The sequence below is a fragment of the Pelecanus crispus genome, chromosome 9 (assembly GCF_030463565.1).
Source record: "Pelecanus crispus isolate bPelCri1 chromosome 9, bPelCri1.pri, whole genome shotgun sequence".
In the NCBI taxonomy this organism is placed as follows: domain Eukaryota; kingdom Metazoa; phylum Chordata; class Aves; order Pelecaniformes; family Pelecanidae; genus Pelecanus; species Pelecanus crispus.
In genome coordinates, this window is record NC_134651.1 from 9,767,884 (window position 1) to 9,786,577 (window position 18,694).

An 18,694-nucleotide genomic window follows, 5' to 3' on the forward strand; every position below is an offset into this window, starting at 1 on the left:
GCACTCAATGTCAAAATGACCCTTGCAGTCTAGGGAAAACTTCTCACGTGTTGAAATTTCCAAACCTCTTCTGGACTGCAGGACCCAAAACGCTGTCTGGATGCCATATGTTATTTGAATTCACTGATTTTGAAGAAAAATTGTTTCTTGTATTTTTCAGATGCACTTTGTGATCACTCCTAACACAAGGCAGACTTTTTCCATTTTAGAGAAGCAAAGTGCTAAATTTGCATTATGAGATTAAAAACCAAGTTAGCGAAGTGAAAGATAAAAAATAATGGAATACTGCATTTAAGGACCTGACAATAACCTATTTCCTTAGCTGTCACTTCAATGTCTCAGAGGCACATCCTGGCAGTGGGAGCCGACAACACAGTTCAACCACATCTGCCTGAAGTGTTATTTTCAGGACCAAACTTCTCCTGGACTATTAACCTTCTGTTTAAACTTTTGATCATATGTATGCTATCTAGCATTAACCAAGCCTTATAGCATTTTTGAAAGTGTTACATCATTTCCTTCCAACTTGTCAACTTAAGGAAACATTGTATTGGAGCTTTGATTAACTCTCATTGTCAGTGAAGATACAGATTAGAACTTGACCACACCAAACTGTTCTTACAAGGATTTTGTTGTCGGCTATGTCTACTGACATAGACAGTATGTTGACATTTTGTACAGATGGAAAAATTCAGTTTTCTTTCTCCCACTTACTGTTCTCCTACACAGGCACACAGTTCCTCATGTATATATTTGCCAGGTTTAGGAGGATCAGATCATCACAATTACAAGAGGGCAGTTTTAAACACCAGTGGTTTAAATTTGCGTTTATTCCTCACTCACAATCAACTCAGCACAGAGTTACATCTGTAATTAGTTGTGACAGCAAACAATTCCATTTGCATATGTAAGAATTTCATTTGTGGTACTAATTATCATCCGTTCTTAGGGCATAATTTGCAAAGGTATTTACATGCCTAACCTACTTTTATGTTTTTTGAAACCTTCTTAGGCACCATTCTGTGACTTTAGCTGCCAATACCTTTAAAAACAGAACTTGGTATCAGTGTCATCGAATATGCTACAAAAGAGAGATGAATGGCATGCATAATTTTCATTTCAGTTTGTCTCTGCATTTGGTTTCAGATACAATATCAGAAGTTATATTTTTTTAAAAAAGAGAGAAATTCTGGCTCTTGCTGGACTTTTGACACAGGTCCCCTACTTCTACTCTAAGTCTGTGATTGTTACCTGCACACATATCACATCTTTCTTTCACAGCAGTATTATTTTTTCACATTTCAAGCTACCTCCTCTTTTCTTGTTTCTGCTGTAGATTTTAATTTGTTTCAGAGCTTCTGTTCTCTGTGATTATGTATTTGAGTTCAACTGCCTTAATAAAACAAGAATGTAGTGAAAATCAACAGATGTATATTACTTACATTTCAACAGCCCCTGCCAAACAGTGTCTGGACTTGGACACTTGATTGCACTGATGTGTTGTGATTAATACTTCCCTAATTGCAGACAGCGGTGCAAGCACAGAAAGTTTAATGCCTGATTTCTGACTTTCATGCTTGACCTGCAACCTGCTGAAGTCGATGGGAGCCCTCAAGTCCAAAAGATTAAGATCCAAAATCCATCAGAGGCACTGAATTTCCCATTATAAACAGTGGCGGTTGTTTCTGTCTCAGCCATTGTAACTTGTTCACTCAGCCAAAAGGCAAACTGGAACACCAGGCAACAGATTTTGCTCACAGATTTTAAAAGTTTTATGATACATATTGGAAACCTTTAATAATACATTATAAACCTAAATATAATTATGAAGTTCAGGGCAGACTTTTTTTGTCTGCTTGTTAATTTACTTGCAGATCAGTCCAGCTTTCTGGATTTAACACTGTGAGGAATTTACCAAATGTTTAAACAAACAAATATCATATACATACATCAGTTTGGCATTTCCGTATTCCACTTGGCCTCTGCTTTTGGTTGTTGATTGGAAAAACAAACCTGATCTCTCGGGAGACTAATGAGTGTCTATGAGTGACGGTTGCTACTTATGGCTGTTGGTTACTGGAATGATACCACCCAGACAATACTGGAATTAACTTCTCTTTCTATATGCAAAAGGATTCGTTAATCACTGCATTTCCAGACAATTCTTATTGAGATAAAAATTAATTGGAAATCATATCAGACCAACTCAGCTTATCAACTTTAATGGGAGTTTCACCTGCTTAGGACAAAACTCATTTTTTGATACTTTTTATTTGTTTTAAATAAAGGTATTCTTGTGCATTAAATGGGAGCAAACATGGAGATAATTAATCTGCATTGTTAAATTGCCAACTGTTTAACTCTTCATGAGTTAATTGAAACAGTTTTTAACTTTTTAATTGTAGTGTAGTTTAAACAGTGACAAATTTTAAAGAAGATAAGAGGCTGCTAATTAGTTTGTGACAATGGTTACATGCCTGGTTCATTGCGAGCAATTAAGAAAACAACTTCTGATATTTGTTATTTGCTCTTTAGCCAGTATTCATTACACATGCTGCACAAATGGAATGCTAGAGCAACTGACCATGAGATGCAAAAAGAAGTAGGTTGTTTTACCAGGAACAGGACTCCAAACAGTTTAGATCTTCAAAATACTTTAGAGACTTCTTTGAATACCTTTAGAAAGTCCATATATGTGACATGGCAATTTAGAAAGATGACAATTGCTGGAGAAAAAAATTTTACAATGAAAACATGAATACTGTTCTACTATGGATAAGAGACTTAAAAATTGATAGTAGTTACATGCTTAAACATCTCCTTGTAGTGCTTGCAGACTTGAGATCAGATATTCTTACTGTGTTTCGCTATATGATGGAAATACAGTTTTGGGTTGTAAGTAATAATCCATCCCGCTGACTGGAAAGTTGTGATGCTGACACTAAGTTGCAATGACTTACTCTAAAACTCAGAAACCAGGACGACTCTCCCTTGCTAGAAAGCAGTACATACTATCAGTCTATGGAGTGTTGGAAGCTGGAAAATTCATAAAAAACCCACAAAAACCGGTCGGCTCGGCATACCTTCTGCTGAGTCCCTCACGTATCACAGGAATTTGCTCTGTAGGCAGTATCTCTAGATATGTTGCAATCTGTACAGGTGGGTGTACACATATTGTCTGTGTCATGATTACCACTAAGTTGCCTGACTGGTGTTCCTGTCAAATAAACAAACCTTCATTCAGGACAGACAGCCTGTTTTTTTCATATTTAGGTAAACAGATGTCAATGCCAACGTTTCCTTCAGGAACATTTTCAGTCTCACCTGAAACCTTCAAACACTTGTCACTAATCTGCAGGCACAAAATGCTGCACTAAGTGCACAAGCAGTAATCCTCAGAGCCATACAAAGGCTCAGCAGTGCCACTGCCTGCAGTTTGACAGAAATCACCAGAAGTCAGAGTGGGTTCTCAGCTGACATTTCTCAACTATTATTTCTGTTGTATTCCAACAGCGTCTAATTGTTGATTCAGAGCCCGGGTAGTTTCCGCAGTCTGTCTTTGCATATTTATTACACACGACCAACTATTCTCTGGCTACACATTTCCAGAAATCTGAGAGGTGCAAAGGTCCATGACACCATAAGCAGGAGCTCAGCGTATCTCCAGGTGAGTCTCCATGTCGCTGATACCGTACTCTCTCTCACAGACTGTGCCCAAGTTGGACTTAACGATGAACTTGTTAAAAACCAAAATTCTTGAACGGGCATGGCTTTGGTTGTTCCGTCACTCTGAGTTTGGTGTTGTTTTCACACCTCCTCCACCATATTTGGTGATTATGCCTGCAGACATAATGTTTTCCTCAAAGTAGAGCTAACTGGCTAGCAATTATTTTGTGCTGAACTTCCCTTCATCACTCTTGAGCTAAAATAATATCTTGGATATCGTGTCATCTTTGAACAATCCCTTTGCTGCTTCATAAATTAACAGAAAGTCTGGGCAGCAGGACTGCTTTTGGCAGAATTTGCCAAAAATCTGACAACACAGCTGGAAGTATAGCTCTTCATGTTAATTCTCATCAGTACTATTAGTTTCATCTTTCTTTGCCCGAAGAACATATTTAGTTGAACATTTCACTCCCGTTTGCTAAAATTGATCTCAAATCTGCCCAAACTTTGCACAAAATAATACTTTGACAAGCATGATCTTGGAGGATCTAATCTTTTTGTCAGTGATAAAATACGGCTCTTGACACAAAATCTTTTCCTCCATGCGATTTTCTTGTAAGCTTTACCACTGATATTGAATACTTGGGAATGTTTGAAAAGCAGCTTGACCTTGTTGCATTCAAACTGTGCTTACTGGAGTTTGATGAAAATCTGCTTAGTATTTCACATATCCACTTTGAAATTCTATCATGCCTATCAGTGTTTGGGTTGTTCAGGGGCTCTATCACTGTGAGTTTGACCCTGGGTTCAAAGCTGGCTTGGTGTAAATTCATAAGCCTTGTACTGTGGGAGTTACAGGCTGCCTGATGGATTTGGGGAGCTGCCTTTAATCATGCATTGACCTAAACTGTCAGAAAATTTACATCAAACTCATTCAGACATGTCTGGTTTCAGAATATCTGGAATCCTCCTCTTTGAGTAGGGCAATGTGTTGACTTGTATTACTTTCTCCTGCAGAATCAGGACACTTTCCTGCCCACCCTCTTTGTGTATTTAGCATATGGGATGAAGCACTATTCATCCAGGCAGTTCCTAAATCAATGGAACAGAGGATTAATGACATCGTAGCATATGGAGCATGCCCCGTCCTCAGCCCTGGGGTCTCTTAAGCTGGGGTCCCTTAATCTCTTAAAAAAACTCTGGGTTTATTCCATACTGTTCCATTTAGCATTATCCCTGCCTCAACTGTAGTGGCTGCTATACCCTTTTATCAAAAACATTTCCTCTTGGGTAACTGAAGTAAAACAAGCAAAAATTGAAAAGAAAAAAAAAAATCCACCACTGAAAACACGCAGACATATTTTTAAAAGAACAGTGGATATCCAGGCAGTATGCCATGAGAGAAAAGGACGGCAAAGGCTTGCATGTGCCCTGAGTGAGGTGGAATGAAGCACAATATGCCGTAGCCTTGCTTTGCTTCTGAGTTCATTACCATAACCTGAAAAAGAGGAAAGAAAATACAAGTTCGTGCTCACATACCCTGCTCTGGCAAAGCTATTTCTGAAGATGGAATTATTTGCAGTATTTTAGTTTGTTTGATTAAGATAACTTCAGAATTTGTTGGGCCCAATTAAAGAAAGGATCAAGTTAAATATGAAGTGAACCTTCCTGTTCAGGGGCAACTAATCTACATTCTGTGTGTTAATATGTGTCTTGGTTTCAGCTGGGATAGAGTTAATTTTCTTCCCAGTAGCTGGCACAGTGCTGTGTTTTGGATTTAGTAGGAGAATATGAGAATTGCTACCATGCTGATGTTTTTAGTTGTTGCTAAGTACTGCTTATGCTAGTCAAGGGCTTTTCAGCTTCCCATGCTCTGCCAGGTGCACAAGAAGCTGGGAGGGGGCACAGCCAGAACAGTTGATCCAAACTGACCCAAGGGCTATTCCATACCATATGGCGTCATGCTCGGTATAGAACTGGGGGGGGTTGGCTGGGGGACAGTGATCGCTGCTCGGGAACTGGCTGGGTATCGGTCGGCGGGTGGTGAGCAATTGCATTGTGCATCACTTGCTTTGTATACTATTATTAGTTATTATATTGTTATTATTACTACTACTGTTTTACTTAATTTTATTTCAAGTATTAAACTGTTCTTATCTCAACCCAGGAGTGTTTCTCACTCTTACTCTTCTGATTCTCTCCCCCATCCTATCGGGGTAGGGGGAGTGAGCGAGCAGCCGTGTGGTGCTTAGTTGCTGGCTGGGGTTAAACCATGACAATATGATATAAATTACTGAATTTCCTAAAATGCAATTGATTTCTACTCAGAGAAGAAAATATCTGTAAGAAGAGTCCATAATTACAGGTGGTAAAGCTTTCATCATGATTTTTTGCTGGTATGTTAAGTCCAGAAGCCACAACACATTTAAAGTATTTATTCATAATGTCTTCCTTGTACATTGTGTGTGTATGTATCTGCATATTAGACTGGAGAAATGCTTACACAAGCAGAGTTTGTGCTTCAAACAACTTTTTGTATTGCTAGCTCTTTATATTTGCTCAGCAACACAAATTAACTCTTCTCCAAAATACCACTCCCTCAGATGAAACTGCCGTTATTTGCAATTGGGCAACACAGTTCAGGACATCGCACTTGCCGTGTGATCCATCCAGGAAAGGCTCCCTTTCTGCGCTGGATCTTTGCAGGTGCATTAACCTTTCCACGTCAATCTGGCTCTAATCAGTTTTAATCTCTAGAAATTTCCATCTAGTGTTCATGGGTTTTTTTCCACCATGGTAACCAGAAATCTAAGTACACACCTGGTCTTATATAGATGAGAAAGACTTTAAATCAAAATCCTGATGGCTGTTTGGTACATAGTAAGTGTTATGCCTCCTTTATCTTTTGTTATATTAAAACAGGGGGACAGGGAATGAAAGTAAAATATACATTTGCCCTTCTGGTGTCTTCCCCAAGTCTGCCATAGCAGCGATATCCCTGCTGGCTTTGAACTGAGCTTCTGAGACCAGTGTCTTTGGTATGATCCTTGCCCTCTCAGTCATGCTGCTTCCTAGAGGAGTTTGTGTCACTGATCTGCTGACAGCCAGATTGCTATTTTTTCTTCAACGTTGTACTGAGGGTAGAAGTGACATTATGCTCTTTGCAGTGGGTTTTCTTTTCCTCCCCCCATCTCTTTTAAAATTAATTATTAAATGCCATGCCAGGGACAAATTATTCTCGGGGACCGAAGAACTGTGATCTTTCTAATAGACTTGGGTTAATTCCAGCTGGTTCTAAGCACCTTTCTCTGCTAGCGAAGGGGTGATTAGCGTGAAGAGCCTCCTGATTTGTCTTTTTAGCATCTGAAGTTTGCGCCGGTAAACTGAACCACGGAATCCTGTATGAGGCTGATTTTAATGGCTCGACGATAGCCTCGGTGCATTCTCTTCTCCCGAGATACTTGCCCATCTATTATTTTTTCCTTTGTTTCAGCACAGCTATTCCGACAGAGCCGAACATGTCTGCCTGCCCACTCGGCCGTCCGGCCCGCACGGATGGCTGAGGGAAGGCCGCGGGCCGCACCGCTCCTGGAGCCAGCGCTGGGGAGACCGCAGTGGTGAGGCCCCGCCGTGAGCCCCCGCCAGCCCGGCCGGCCTCCAGCCCCTCACGGCCCCGCTGCCCGAGGCGCCCCTTCGGTTGTGCTCTTTGCCGGAATTCAGCGCGAACGTTCGAGCCGAGAACCAGCCGAGCACTGCTCGAGCGATGCTGCCCCCGCAGATCCGAAGAGCCTCCGCCTTCCCAAACACGCTCCACTCAAGGGCCAGAGACGTGCGCTTCGCCGGACGTGCCTCGGCCGCGCCTCCTCAGACCGGGACAGGCCGCTGAGGCAGCCCTGCCTCCTCCCGCCCACGCCCCTCTTCGAGCCCCGCCGCTCGCGCACGGGGCCGCGCTTCGCGCCCCGGGCCCCGCGGCCGCACCCCGCCCCAGCCGCGCGCGGCGGCGCAGCGCCCTCTCCTGACATGGCCGCCGCGGGAACAGCCGGGAGCGGCCGCCCGCGGCGCTGCCCAGCCGGCGGGAATTTACGTAGGCGCCTGCCATCTGTGTAACTTTTACCTTTTAGATTTTTACCTGTCGTTATTTTCGCAGCACTTTTTTAATCCAGGCGGCGGGAGCCCTGCAGACGGGCCCCGCAAACAGAGCCGGGGCACCCCGCCGCGGCCCCTCGGAGCGATCCCCCCCGCCCCGGTCCTCCTGCTCCCCAGGGGGCGCTGCGGCCGCCTGGTCCCACCCCGCTCTTGGCCCCACCCCCTCCGCGCGGCGCATGCGCGGCGCTCCCTATTGGCGCGGTAGGCCGGCGGGGGCGGGGCTTCCGGCCCTGGTTCCGGTTCCGGTTCGGGCGAGGCGGCGGCGGGATGGACCGGGAGCTGCTGCGTCAGGCGCTGAGCTACCACGGCCCCGCGCTGCTCTCGCTGCTCCGCGCCGAGCAGCACGACAACCCCGACTTCCGCGGGCTGCTGCCGCCGCCGGGGGCTGCCCTCGAGCCGCCCCGCGGGGCCCCGCCCCCCCCGGCCGCCGGGTGAGGGGCGCCGAGGCGGTGCTGTCGAGGGGAGCGAGCGAGCCGTGAGGGGGCCGCGGGGTGTTTCTCACCGGGTTCTCCTTCCCCTAGGAAAGAGAAGGCGAGCATTGACACCGAGATAAAGCGCTTCATTGCCAAAAAAGCTGATCTCCTTTTTGCTCACTCGTGGAAACCCAACGGGCCTCTCTCCGAGACGATTGAAGAAAATGAAGGTGAGCCTGCCCGCGGGTGAGCGCGGCTCCTCTGGAAGGCTGCCGCTCTGTAACGCCCGCTGGGTAGTGTAAGGACACTGCACTTAAATTCCCAGCGTTTTTAAAAACACGGTGAAAAATTTTGTAACTGCGTTTTATAGGCTGTGCATAAACTTACTTTTATTACAAATGAATCAGATGTTAACATGGTGTGTTGTTGTGAAGCATTTTGTGTTTTCAGGCTGTAGCTCGGTCGTTGTGTAACTGTGACGTTCTCATGTGTTGCAGAGTGCTATGCTGTTATGCCTCCCCTGGAACGGTTCATGGAGGTTCCCAGGGAAGACAGGAGAGAATTATTTTTTCGAGACATTGAACGTGGCGATATTGTGATTGGGAGGATTACTTCTATTCGTGAATTTGGCTTTTTCATGGTGTTGATTTGTCTGGGAAGTGGTGTCATACGGGAGATTTCAGATTTAGAAATCACTGTAAGATAGAGCTTTGATCAATGTTTTATTCTTGATATGTAATTTTTTAATGTATTAGTTGTCTCTTGCATCTCTTAATGGAGTGGTGTGTGTAAAGGTGAACTTAGGGATGGTGGGTGGTAGCTGAGTTTGGGGACAGCTTATGATGCTTTCCTGAGTTGGCAAATGCTGCTTCTTATGGCCCATACTCAAAATTTTATTATTTTTGAGTTGAAAAAATTATCATTTATGGATGCATACATTTTTATTTGAATAAGCCATGCTTTTACTGTCACGGCTCTGATGTGCATTGAGATTAAACTCATCTCGGGGGAAAAAAAAAAACCCTTCTGGCTTTGTTTATGATGTTCCTACTTTCTTCTGTTGCAGGCTCTTTGTCCTTTGAGAGATGTGCCTTCTCAAAGCAACCATGGAGATCCTTTATCTTATTACCAAACTGGAGACCTTATTAGAGGCAAGTAGCTGGAAAAGTTGTCAGGAGTCTGTTTGTTTCAGTTTGAGACGTTTCTGTAACTCTGTCCTAACTTCCGTTGTTTCTGTAGCTGCAGTCAAGGACGTTGATCGTTACCATGAGAAGCTCACGGTGTCGCTTTACAGCTCAGCTCTTCCACCCAATCTTTCCAGTACAAAACTGGGCGTAATTACTTCTGATGACTTCCCATTACACTATAGGTAAGAACATGCTGGTCAACTGCACTTGCTAGGTGTATTCAGTGTGTCTGAAGAGCATCTTTGACAGACTGTTCTTTAAACTTGTCGATGGTGTTTCTGATTTAATTTGATAATTGCATACCCCTTGTTGTTTATCTCTTTAACATCCTTGTTTCTGGATATGTCAGGTATGGTTGGTCTTTTAGCATCTTTCCCAAAATGTAAGGAAAGCAAAAAGCAGAGTGTGGTATCTGTCCCTGTGGGACTGTGTTAACAAAAAAACCCAAAAAAAGCAAACAAAAAAAACACCACACAAAAAAACCCCCCACCAAACAACAACAAAAACCACAAGAAACCAAAACCTTGGGAGACTGGAATTTGAAACTCTTAAAATTTTAAAATTACCCCGTTGTGGTTTAACCCAGCAGGCAGCTGCACACCACACAACTGTTCACTCACTCTCCCTCCCCTCCAGTGGGATGGGGGAGAGATTTGAAGAAGGGGGCGGGGGGGGGGGGGAAGTAAAATTTGTGGTTGAGATAAAGACAGTTTAATAGGACAGAAAAAGGAGACAAAATAATAATAATAATATACAAAGCAAGTGATGCACAGAGCAATTGCTCACCACCCACTGACCGATACCCAGACAGTTCCCGAGCAGCGATCGCTGCCCCCCCGGCCAACTCCCCCCAGTTTCTATACTGAGCATGAAATCACATGCTATGGAAGAGCCCTTGGGCCAGTTTGGGTCAGCTGGCCTGGCTGTGCCCCCTCCCAGGTTTTTTTGTGCACCTGGCAGAGCATGGGAAGCTGACAAAGTCCTTGACTAGTGGAAGCAGTACTTAGCAACAACTAAAACATCAGTGTGTTATCAGCATTTTTCTCACACTAAATCCAAAACACCATACTGTGCCAGCTACTTGGAAGAAAATTAACTCTATCCCAGCTGAAACCAGGACACTCTTAGAAGACAAAAGGACACAACTATCTCTGCAATTTTTGTAATTGTCCCGGAGATACCTAGATGGGTGCCAGAGTAGGTTTCAAAAGCTTGCTTAGGCTAAAGGATAATAAGGGTTGCTAAATAGTAGGAAAAAATGTGCCTGTAAAAGAGAACAGCTTGTGAGCAGTAATAAGTATCAGTATAAGCGTTTTTATTCTAAATATCATAAAATCGAGTATGGGGTCTGCAAGGTTGTGTTTGTGTACATTTGTGCTTTTTTTTTTTAAGGCGAAGTATGGAAGTTGCTAATACAGCAGAGACTTTCGAAGATGTTTTGCATCGTTCCCCAGGATTTGCTAATCCATCGTTAGTTGAATATTTAGCAGAAAAACTAGGACTAAGTGAATCAAATCCACCGTCTTTGATGAGAAGTCTTCAAATGTAAGTGATTTTTACATTGTTCCTGTCGTATAGCTTTGTGGAGATTATTCTAATCCATTGAAATAGACTTGTGAGTGGAAGTCCTAGACCACTTCTACTTAAACCTTTCTCATTTTGATTTGCATGACTTCAGCCTTAAATATTTAAAAGCAAACTCTTCCAGAGTAAGAAATTTATGTTTGAAATTCTCTTGCTCTGAATAAGAAGACACCCTATCGCACAAAATGGTTGTTGCTACATACTTCAGGAATTTATTGCTTAGATCTTGTCAGTATCTTTGGATTGCAATGTCGGATGTTAAAGTTTTAATGTTTTCTGTCAGATGTTTATTCACTGTGTTTATTTTAGTAATAGATCTGACCTCTTTAGTAAAATAGGCTCAAACCTATGCAATGATTGATGTTGTGAGCCATATATATATTAGGCCCCAAAGCAGGTGTGAATGTGGTATATTTTTGTTAAATGCACTGCAGCTGTACTAGTTCAATTCAGCACTTTTAGAATAGGCTGGGAAAAACTAGTTTCAGAAATAAGAAACAACGTTCCTGACTGAGGGAGAGCGGTAAGGTGATGTTGAAATAATATTTCAGCTTATTTCAACTGCATTACATATTGTAAGTTTTTAGTTCTGTAGACTCAGAAGGCCAACTTGATGGTTTTGTTTGGTTTTTTTTCCTTAAAGTAATAATTTCAATGAAGAAGATTTTGCCCCTGCATTGAGGAAAAAGCAATCTGCATCTTGGGCCTTGAAATGGTATGCAATACTTTTTCTTGTCAGAGCTTATTGTTAGATTAGGTTACAGGTTATATTTCTTAAAAAAAAAAAAATACACATTGAACCAGATTTTCCACTGCATGTGTAGTGATGTAACCAGGAGGATCTTCTTGAAAGTAACCCTAACTGCCAGGTGGCCATGTGACAGATAAAGTCTCAAGATTCAGTTCCAAAATACGTGTCAGGTTTAAGGGAGAACTTCTTAGAATGTTTATAATATTCTGTCACGTTGATGAAATGAGAGCAAGACTTGTGACAAAACCAAGTACGCAATTTTCTGTGTTATAATTATGAGTGTTGAATGACCTAATACTGGTTGTCATGCAACTGTAAATTCAACAAGTGCACTTGCTGTCTGAAAAGTTAAATGTATTTCCCTGGCTGCATTTGGAACAGCAGCTCTGGGTAGGTGCTACTGCTTTTATGCTATGCAGTGTATTTAGGCATGCTACAAGGTGGAGGAGGCAGGAATAAGAGAGACTTTTCTCCTAAAAAAGTAATTTTTTTTGTGGGAAAACTTCTCTTGAATCTCTCAGCTCAAAAAGGAAAAAAAACACCTAAGTGAAGACTCAGAATTTCTGTTTTCTAAGCTAACAAAGCAGTGTTTTTCTTAAAACAATAGTGTTTTGCAACTTTGATTAATTGTGGGAAAAGTTGCTTATAATGTTAAATATAAATTCTAATTTTTTTTAAAAAAGTCTGTAATTCAGATTTAAAAGTTTCGAAATTCACCTCATATCAGTTCTCTTCCAGTAAGTTAATCTCTTGGCAAATGTAGAAGAAAGTTTTGGGTAATATGAAATACAAAACCTCAAAATATTCCAGTCTGAGATGAACTGGTTTTGGTGTGTACCATCTACCCATCTCGCCTAGTGTCACTGGTCTATTGGTGATTTTTAGCTTTGGATGTAATTAAGCCTGTTCCAGTTTAATGGTGGTAGGTCACACATAGGCTTTTGTGCAGAAAAGTGCTTAAATATTCATTCTGTAAATGAAGAACAGTGTCATGTAGTAGGACTGTCTGCAGAAATGCTCTCCAGTGCCTTAAGAGTTTGGATTAAAGACAATATATGGTTGTGGAATTATGTCAATACAGCATTAAATTGAATTGCCAGCATTAAGTATGTGATAACAAGGTCAAGTTTTGTTACCTATCACTTGTTTGGCACCATAATTTGTGAGTAATTAACAGTATGAAGTCTGTATAGGCTAACTGTACATAATATTTTCTAAATATTTTTCTTCAGCGTGAAGGCTGGGGTTGATTATTTTAAGGTTGGGCGCCATGTGGAAGCCATGAATGAGTACAACAAGGCTTTGGAAATTGATCCACAAAACGTTGAAGCTTTGGTAGCACGTGGAGCTCTGTAAGTCTGCTTGTTTCACTGTTTTTTCCGCTTTGTGGAAGAGAAACGTCACTAAAATCTGTCCAACTTTTCTGTTGTTGTAGGTATGCAACAAAAGGAAGTCTGAACAAAGCCATAGGTGATTTTGAAATTGCTTTAGAAAACTGTCCTACCCATAGAAATGCAAGAAAATACCTCTGTCAGACACTTGTGGAAAGAGGCGGGCAGTAAGTGTTGGGATTGTGGTTTTGCTTCATTGTTAACAATTTTCTCATAATGTTTTTTAATACCATTCTAGTTAGGACACAGAATAGCATCTTCCCTTCCTGGCTACATGTTTAAAAAAAGAACAAGTCTTTGTTGGAAATGTATCTGCTTGTGCAGTTGGCTTACGTTTTCTCCTGTGTCCCAGTTAAAATCCTGGCAAAATATTTAAGGTTTAATACTTGATATCCTTTCACTGGTAGGTTACCAGCCTTGCATAAAGTCTTGTGAAATGTTTTGAATATATTCCAGTAGGTTTGTTGGGTGGTTTGTGTTTGTTTTTTTCTTTTTTTTAAAAGTAAGTACTTGTAACAAAATTATGTTCTGTTACTCTACTGCAATATTGGTTAACCACTGTAACACAGAATTTTACTTTTGAATATTCAGGGAATAGGTTTCTCCTAAGCCCTGTGTTAAGAAGAGAGAGACAGTATTTCTGAAACTGAAATTGAAATTTCAAAGAACAGTGTTGCTGCTGCTGATTAGGAGATAATATATCAGAAATACTGTTTTATTTTCTTCACTCAGGTGGGCTAGGAGGATAGAGGGGGTCTTGGATGGATGCAGTGGTAGTGTCATAGTGCAAATAAGAAAGGTAGTGCTGGAAATAAGAAAAATCTGTCAATCTGCGGCTTAAGTGTGTATGAATTATCACTTGAATTTTAGGTTGGAAGAGGAAGACAAACTACTAAATGCTGAGAACTACTATAAAAAAGCCTTAAGTTTGGATGAGACTTTTCAGGAAGCAGAAGAGGCTTTAACGAAACTCCGTAAGCACATGCAGGTGATTCTTTACTTTCTCTTCATATAGTGCTCTCAATGACAATAAATGAACATCAGAAATCATATTAAATCTTTTGAACAGGGAGAGTGTAAGTCGCTGGTTTGTTGTCTTCTCTGCTTCCCTTCTCCACAGTAAATCTTTCATAGTGAGCATTATGGCTGTACCTACCAGAAGAAAGGTACCTCTTGATGACCCCGCTGTTTAGAACAGGATAGTAAAGAAATGCCAAACAGTGGAGACAGGGAAAGAGCAAAGCCTGTTAACCCTGTCAGCTAAAGCAAGGATAAGAATATTCCATCACACGAGCATGATTGATAATGTTAAATTACAACATTCTGTGAATACAAACATGCAAAGTGTAAAACACTGTGGCAAGCCAAATAAACATTGCACACCATCGTACTGGCCAGATCCTTGTCGTTTGCAGTAATTACAAAAAGACAGAGTAACACCAGCCAAAGCTAACTCACAGGAAGATCCCCCGAGAGGTGAAATTAAGAGGTGATTTAAAGGAAAACAGCAGGAGGTGGAGGGTGGGTGGGGAGGCAGTTTTGATTATCTTTGCTTTCTTGTCTGCTGTCTGGGTTTTTTCCTCTCTTCTCTTGCACGCATCTAATCTGAGTTGTCTTTTTTTCTTTTGTTTACCTCCTTTACTTGTGTTGTCTTCCAGAGAGGATCAAAGAGTAAAATAGAGCACTGAGGAACAGGCTTGTTCTGTTCTGTGCTTCTGCATGTAAGGAAGGACATAGGCTGGGGTAGATGGCCTTAATCAATACTTCTTCAGTTGGTGGAGCCATAATGCTGACAGGCTGTCTTGAAAGAAGGGGGAAGAGGAGATATGACAATCTTTTTAATAAAGCTGAGCCACATCATAGATAAACCATTGTATGGTATTTGAGCACTATCCACATCTGGCTGCTTTAGAAAGAGGTGTCAGTCTCAGTTACAACGATGAAGAATATTCTCAGCAAGTAGGAGATAAATTTTGCTCTTTAGCATTTTCCTGGTATAATGGGTCATTGATGCAGCAGAGAGAAAATGTGATGCTAGCTATTGTTTGTTGGTTTGCATAGCCTTAACTGCAATTAAGGGTTTCCTTCTTTATATCTGTTAAGACAGTTGCTAAGTTTTGAAAACAATAATCAGACTTTCTGCTCACTCTGAATATGAGTAGAGCTACTCCTTAGAGCTGTAGATGGCAGGAGTCTGATCTCTAACAGTAGTTTAAGTAGTTTATCTTTAAGGATTATTCATCTCATGAGATGCTTTTCTGCATTTACATGTATTTTAATACCTAAGTCTGATACTATCACTGTTGTGCTAGAATGGCTAAAACAACACTCGGGTATGTTTTCCTGTAATACTGATTATGTGTTTTTCTCCAATGCATTTTCTTCTGAATTGGACCGTTGTTGCTGTATCTGACATCTGGTGCTGCTCATCACCAACAAACCCTTGGAACATGATTTCTTACGTAAACTATGCATCAAACTGGTCTGTGAAATTGTTACAAAACGGTTTGTATTCAAACATGGCCAACTTGAATACATTTTAAAATGGGTTCTGCCATGTTTTACTTGTAAACTACAATAATGATACTTTCCCTCAAACCTTTCTTTCCGCCCTCCCCCCTTCTTCTCCGTGTTGCTAATACTGTGGTTTTCTTGCATACTCTACCTATACCTTTTGGGCTCCATGCTTCACGGTGTGCTGGATCACGGGTACCACTGCAATGGCTGGTCAAATATATTTTTTAATGGAACAAAAACTGCAATATGGTCCTTAATATAAACCTGATTATCACAATGGCCAATGCCAAACTCCTGAACAATATTAATTCTTGATCTGGGAATCCTGGTAAAACATCGCTGGTGTAATTATACATTTGAATGGGGGGGACATGGGGAAAAATACCCGTATTAACACTGACTTTTAATGTAATTTTTTTATGATGCTTGGGTTCAAAAAAGAAATCTTTGGAAATGAGGGAGAAACAAGCTGCCAAAGAAGAGAGACAGAAAGAAAAGAAAGTAGAAACAAGTGCAGAAAAATTGCGTAAGCTCTTAAAAGAAGAAAAAAGGTAACTTTGTTATATTCAGTGTACTGATTACGTGGCAATAAGCGTAGATAAGACTATGAACAATCCATGTCCAAACAGATTGTCCAACAGTAAGCTAGGTAGAACTTCTACCTAGGTAAGCTGCTTTTCCTCCAGAATTTTTGTGGGTAGTGTCTTTTATTGCATATAACCTTTAATGGAGATACATGCGGAAGAGAAATTGTTTAAAAAATACTTTGCAATGTACTTTGCAATGTGAAGTACTTGCAACACGTAACACCATATTAAACTGGGAAAGATGCCTTTTATAACAAACTGTTCGGTGGATTTAATCTTAATTTTTTGATAGAGAAATGACACTTGAAATTGTCTTGCCAGGTCAGGCTCAGTTTCCATTCATGCCTTACAGTCCAATCTCAGCCAAATTCTGGGGAGTACGGATTTGCTTTCTACGTATAATTTTTACCTGATACTGAAGATTACCTCACAGGTTAATTACGTTTTTTAGGTTGAAGAAGAAAAGGAAAGTATCGACTTCCTCCTCCTCCTCCTCTTCCTCCTCTTCTTCCTCATCATCAAGTGATTCTTCATCAGATGTATCAATTTCTTCTTCCTCCTCTTCCTCTGATCACAAGAAACATAAGAAAAAGCGTCGGAATAGATCAGAGTCTGCCCGCAGCTCCAAAAAATGCTCATCTAGAGCTTGTTCCCATTACAAAGATCAGATTAGGAAAGAGGAGTGGTATTCGCCTCCGGCTGATACCTCTGCTTCCTTTCTTAACCAAAATTTTGAAGTGGAAAAACTGCTGGAAAGGCAGGACAGCGTAGCATGTCCAAAAACAGAAGTAAGAGAGAAAGACAGACACTGTTCTTTTTCGAGGACTTCAGGTGATGATGAAGACACTTTTGGAGGTAGGTCTGAAGATTCAAGAGATTCTTACAGTAGCTCCAGAACTCTGTCAGGTAGTAGCAAAACTGAAAGATATGGTAAAACTGATAGATTTTTCTCCAGTTGGAGGGGTTCTTCAGGTTCGTATCATAAGTCAGATGATAAACCCAGGATGCATTATTTTAGGAGATTAGAAAGGGACGTAGAGGGGAGAAGAGAGCACTTTAAAAAACACGGCTCAGGTCAAGACAGGTATTATATGTCTCCAGCAGGGTCTGACTATTCTGGCAAGTCGGTGGGAAAGTACAGATCATACTCTAGCACCTGCTTACGTGAAGGTGAGAAAAGTTCCGATAGTGATAGGCATGTGGAAAGTCACCATAAAAATGACAGCGAGTGTAAGAATAGGAAAAGAAGTTACGAGGAGACTAATAAAACAGATGAACCAGATGAGGAAATGTCTTTCAATGGTGCAGCACAAACAGAAAGTGGCATTAAAAGAAACCTGCCCCAGAATTTAGTTAACATATTCAATCAAATAGCTGAGTTTGAGAGGGAAAAAGGAAGTAAGCAGAAGAAACAGTGAAGTACCTAAGAAAACACTATTCTGATGAGTGTAGTTAAGTGAACTCTTCTCTGAGTATCTCTTGAGGAAATGCATATGAAGAGTGATAGAGAGGCAGAATTTGTTCTGTCTTGCAGAATGTCAAAGAATTCTTAAAGATTGTATCGTGGAAAGAGATGCAAGGATATCTTACATAAAATATTAGTTATTATTTAAAATCTAAGTTTCCTGTGCTCTTAACTGGGAAGTTCCTGTACAATATTCTCTGTCTGATGGGTTGAAATTCTTTGATACCCCTGGACTGTAGTTAGTTATGGAACTCACATCAAATATGCACTTTAACAACATGGGGTTGGTTTTTTTTGTTTGTTTTGGGGGGGTGGGTTTGTTTTTGGTTTGGGTCTTTTTTTGTCCCCTGGGGTATTATTGACTGTTATTTTTGTATCAAACTTAACTTCCAGCTATAGAAAGGGGATAACTGAATGAAAGTCACGTGCCGTCAATGTATATAGCTCACTTGATCATTAAATTTTCTCAATTTTTCTTAATTTGGTGTCTTGATTTTTGTTAACGGTGCTGGGATGTTTTATACTGGTGCACTGGTTATATATGCTGCTTAAGTGAATGGAACCCTCCAGTGTCTGTGAAGGCAAGTGTATTACATTCTTTAAGTGCATCAAACACGTTCTCTAAGTAATATAAAAAAAATCAACAGAAGTAGAAGAGGAGAGTGTGTTAAAACAGTGTTTCTTGTCGAGGTAAGTTCAAGTGTGGGCCTTTGGTTTTGTTTGGGGTTTTTTGTTAGGTATTTGCTTTACAAGCAGCTTGAAGGCAGTGGTCACACTGCTGTGGAAAAAGTTATGCTCTGTTTACAGTGCGTTCTCCAAAGATGGTTGGCAGAATGCACTAAGGAGCTAACATCTGGCAGACTATACAATACCAAGTGTACTTCAGCTGCAAGTTTTCCAAGTAATGCTGTAGACAGAGGTCAGTTGCAAAAAAAGGTACTGTGTAATTTTGAATAGAGTAAGTACAGTTTTACTGACTTACATACT

At 41.0% G+C, this 18,694-nt stretch overlaps 1 protein-coding gene across 2 annotated transcripts; it reads left to right on the forward strand.

Moving 5' to 3' along the window:
* Positions 1 to 8,079: 8,079 nt before the first annotated feature.
* On the forward strand, positions 8,080 to 18,050 carry TTC14 (tetratricopeptide repeat domain 14). 2 transcript variants are annotated; one of them, XM_075716755.1, is made up of 12 exons: positions 8,080 to 8,243; positions 8,334 to 8,455; positions 8,723 to 8,922; positions 9,292 to 9,376; positions 9,465 to 9,594; positions 10,805 to 10,957; positions 11,640 to 11,711; positions 12,980 to 13,099; positions 13,183 to 13,305; positions 14,009 to 14,126; positions 16,097 to 16,206; positions 16,694 to 18,050. In XM_075716755.1, exons 1-12 carry the CDS (start codon positions 8,080 to 8,082, stop codon positions 17,658 to 17,660), a joined length of 2,364 nt encoding a protein of 787 aa, XP_075572870.1. In that variant the 3' UTR covers positions 17,661 to 18,050. The 2 variants fall into 2 exon arrangements, 1 of the variants encoding a protein (XP_075572870.1); XR_012831327.1 differs by lacking the exon at positions 16,694 to 18,050 and having other exon boundaries at positions 14,009 to 15,643; positions 16,097 to 16,133.
* The last annotated feature ends 644 nt before the right edge of the window (positions 18,051 to 18,694 follow it).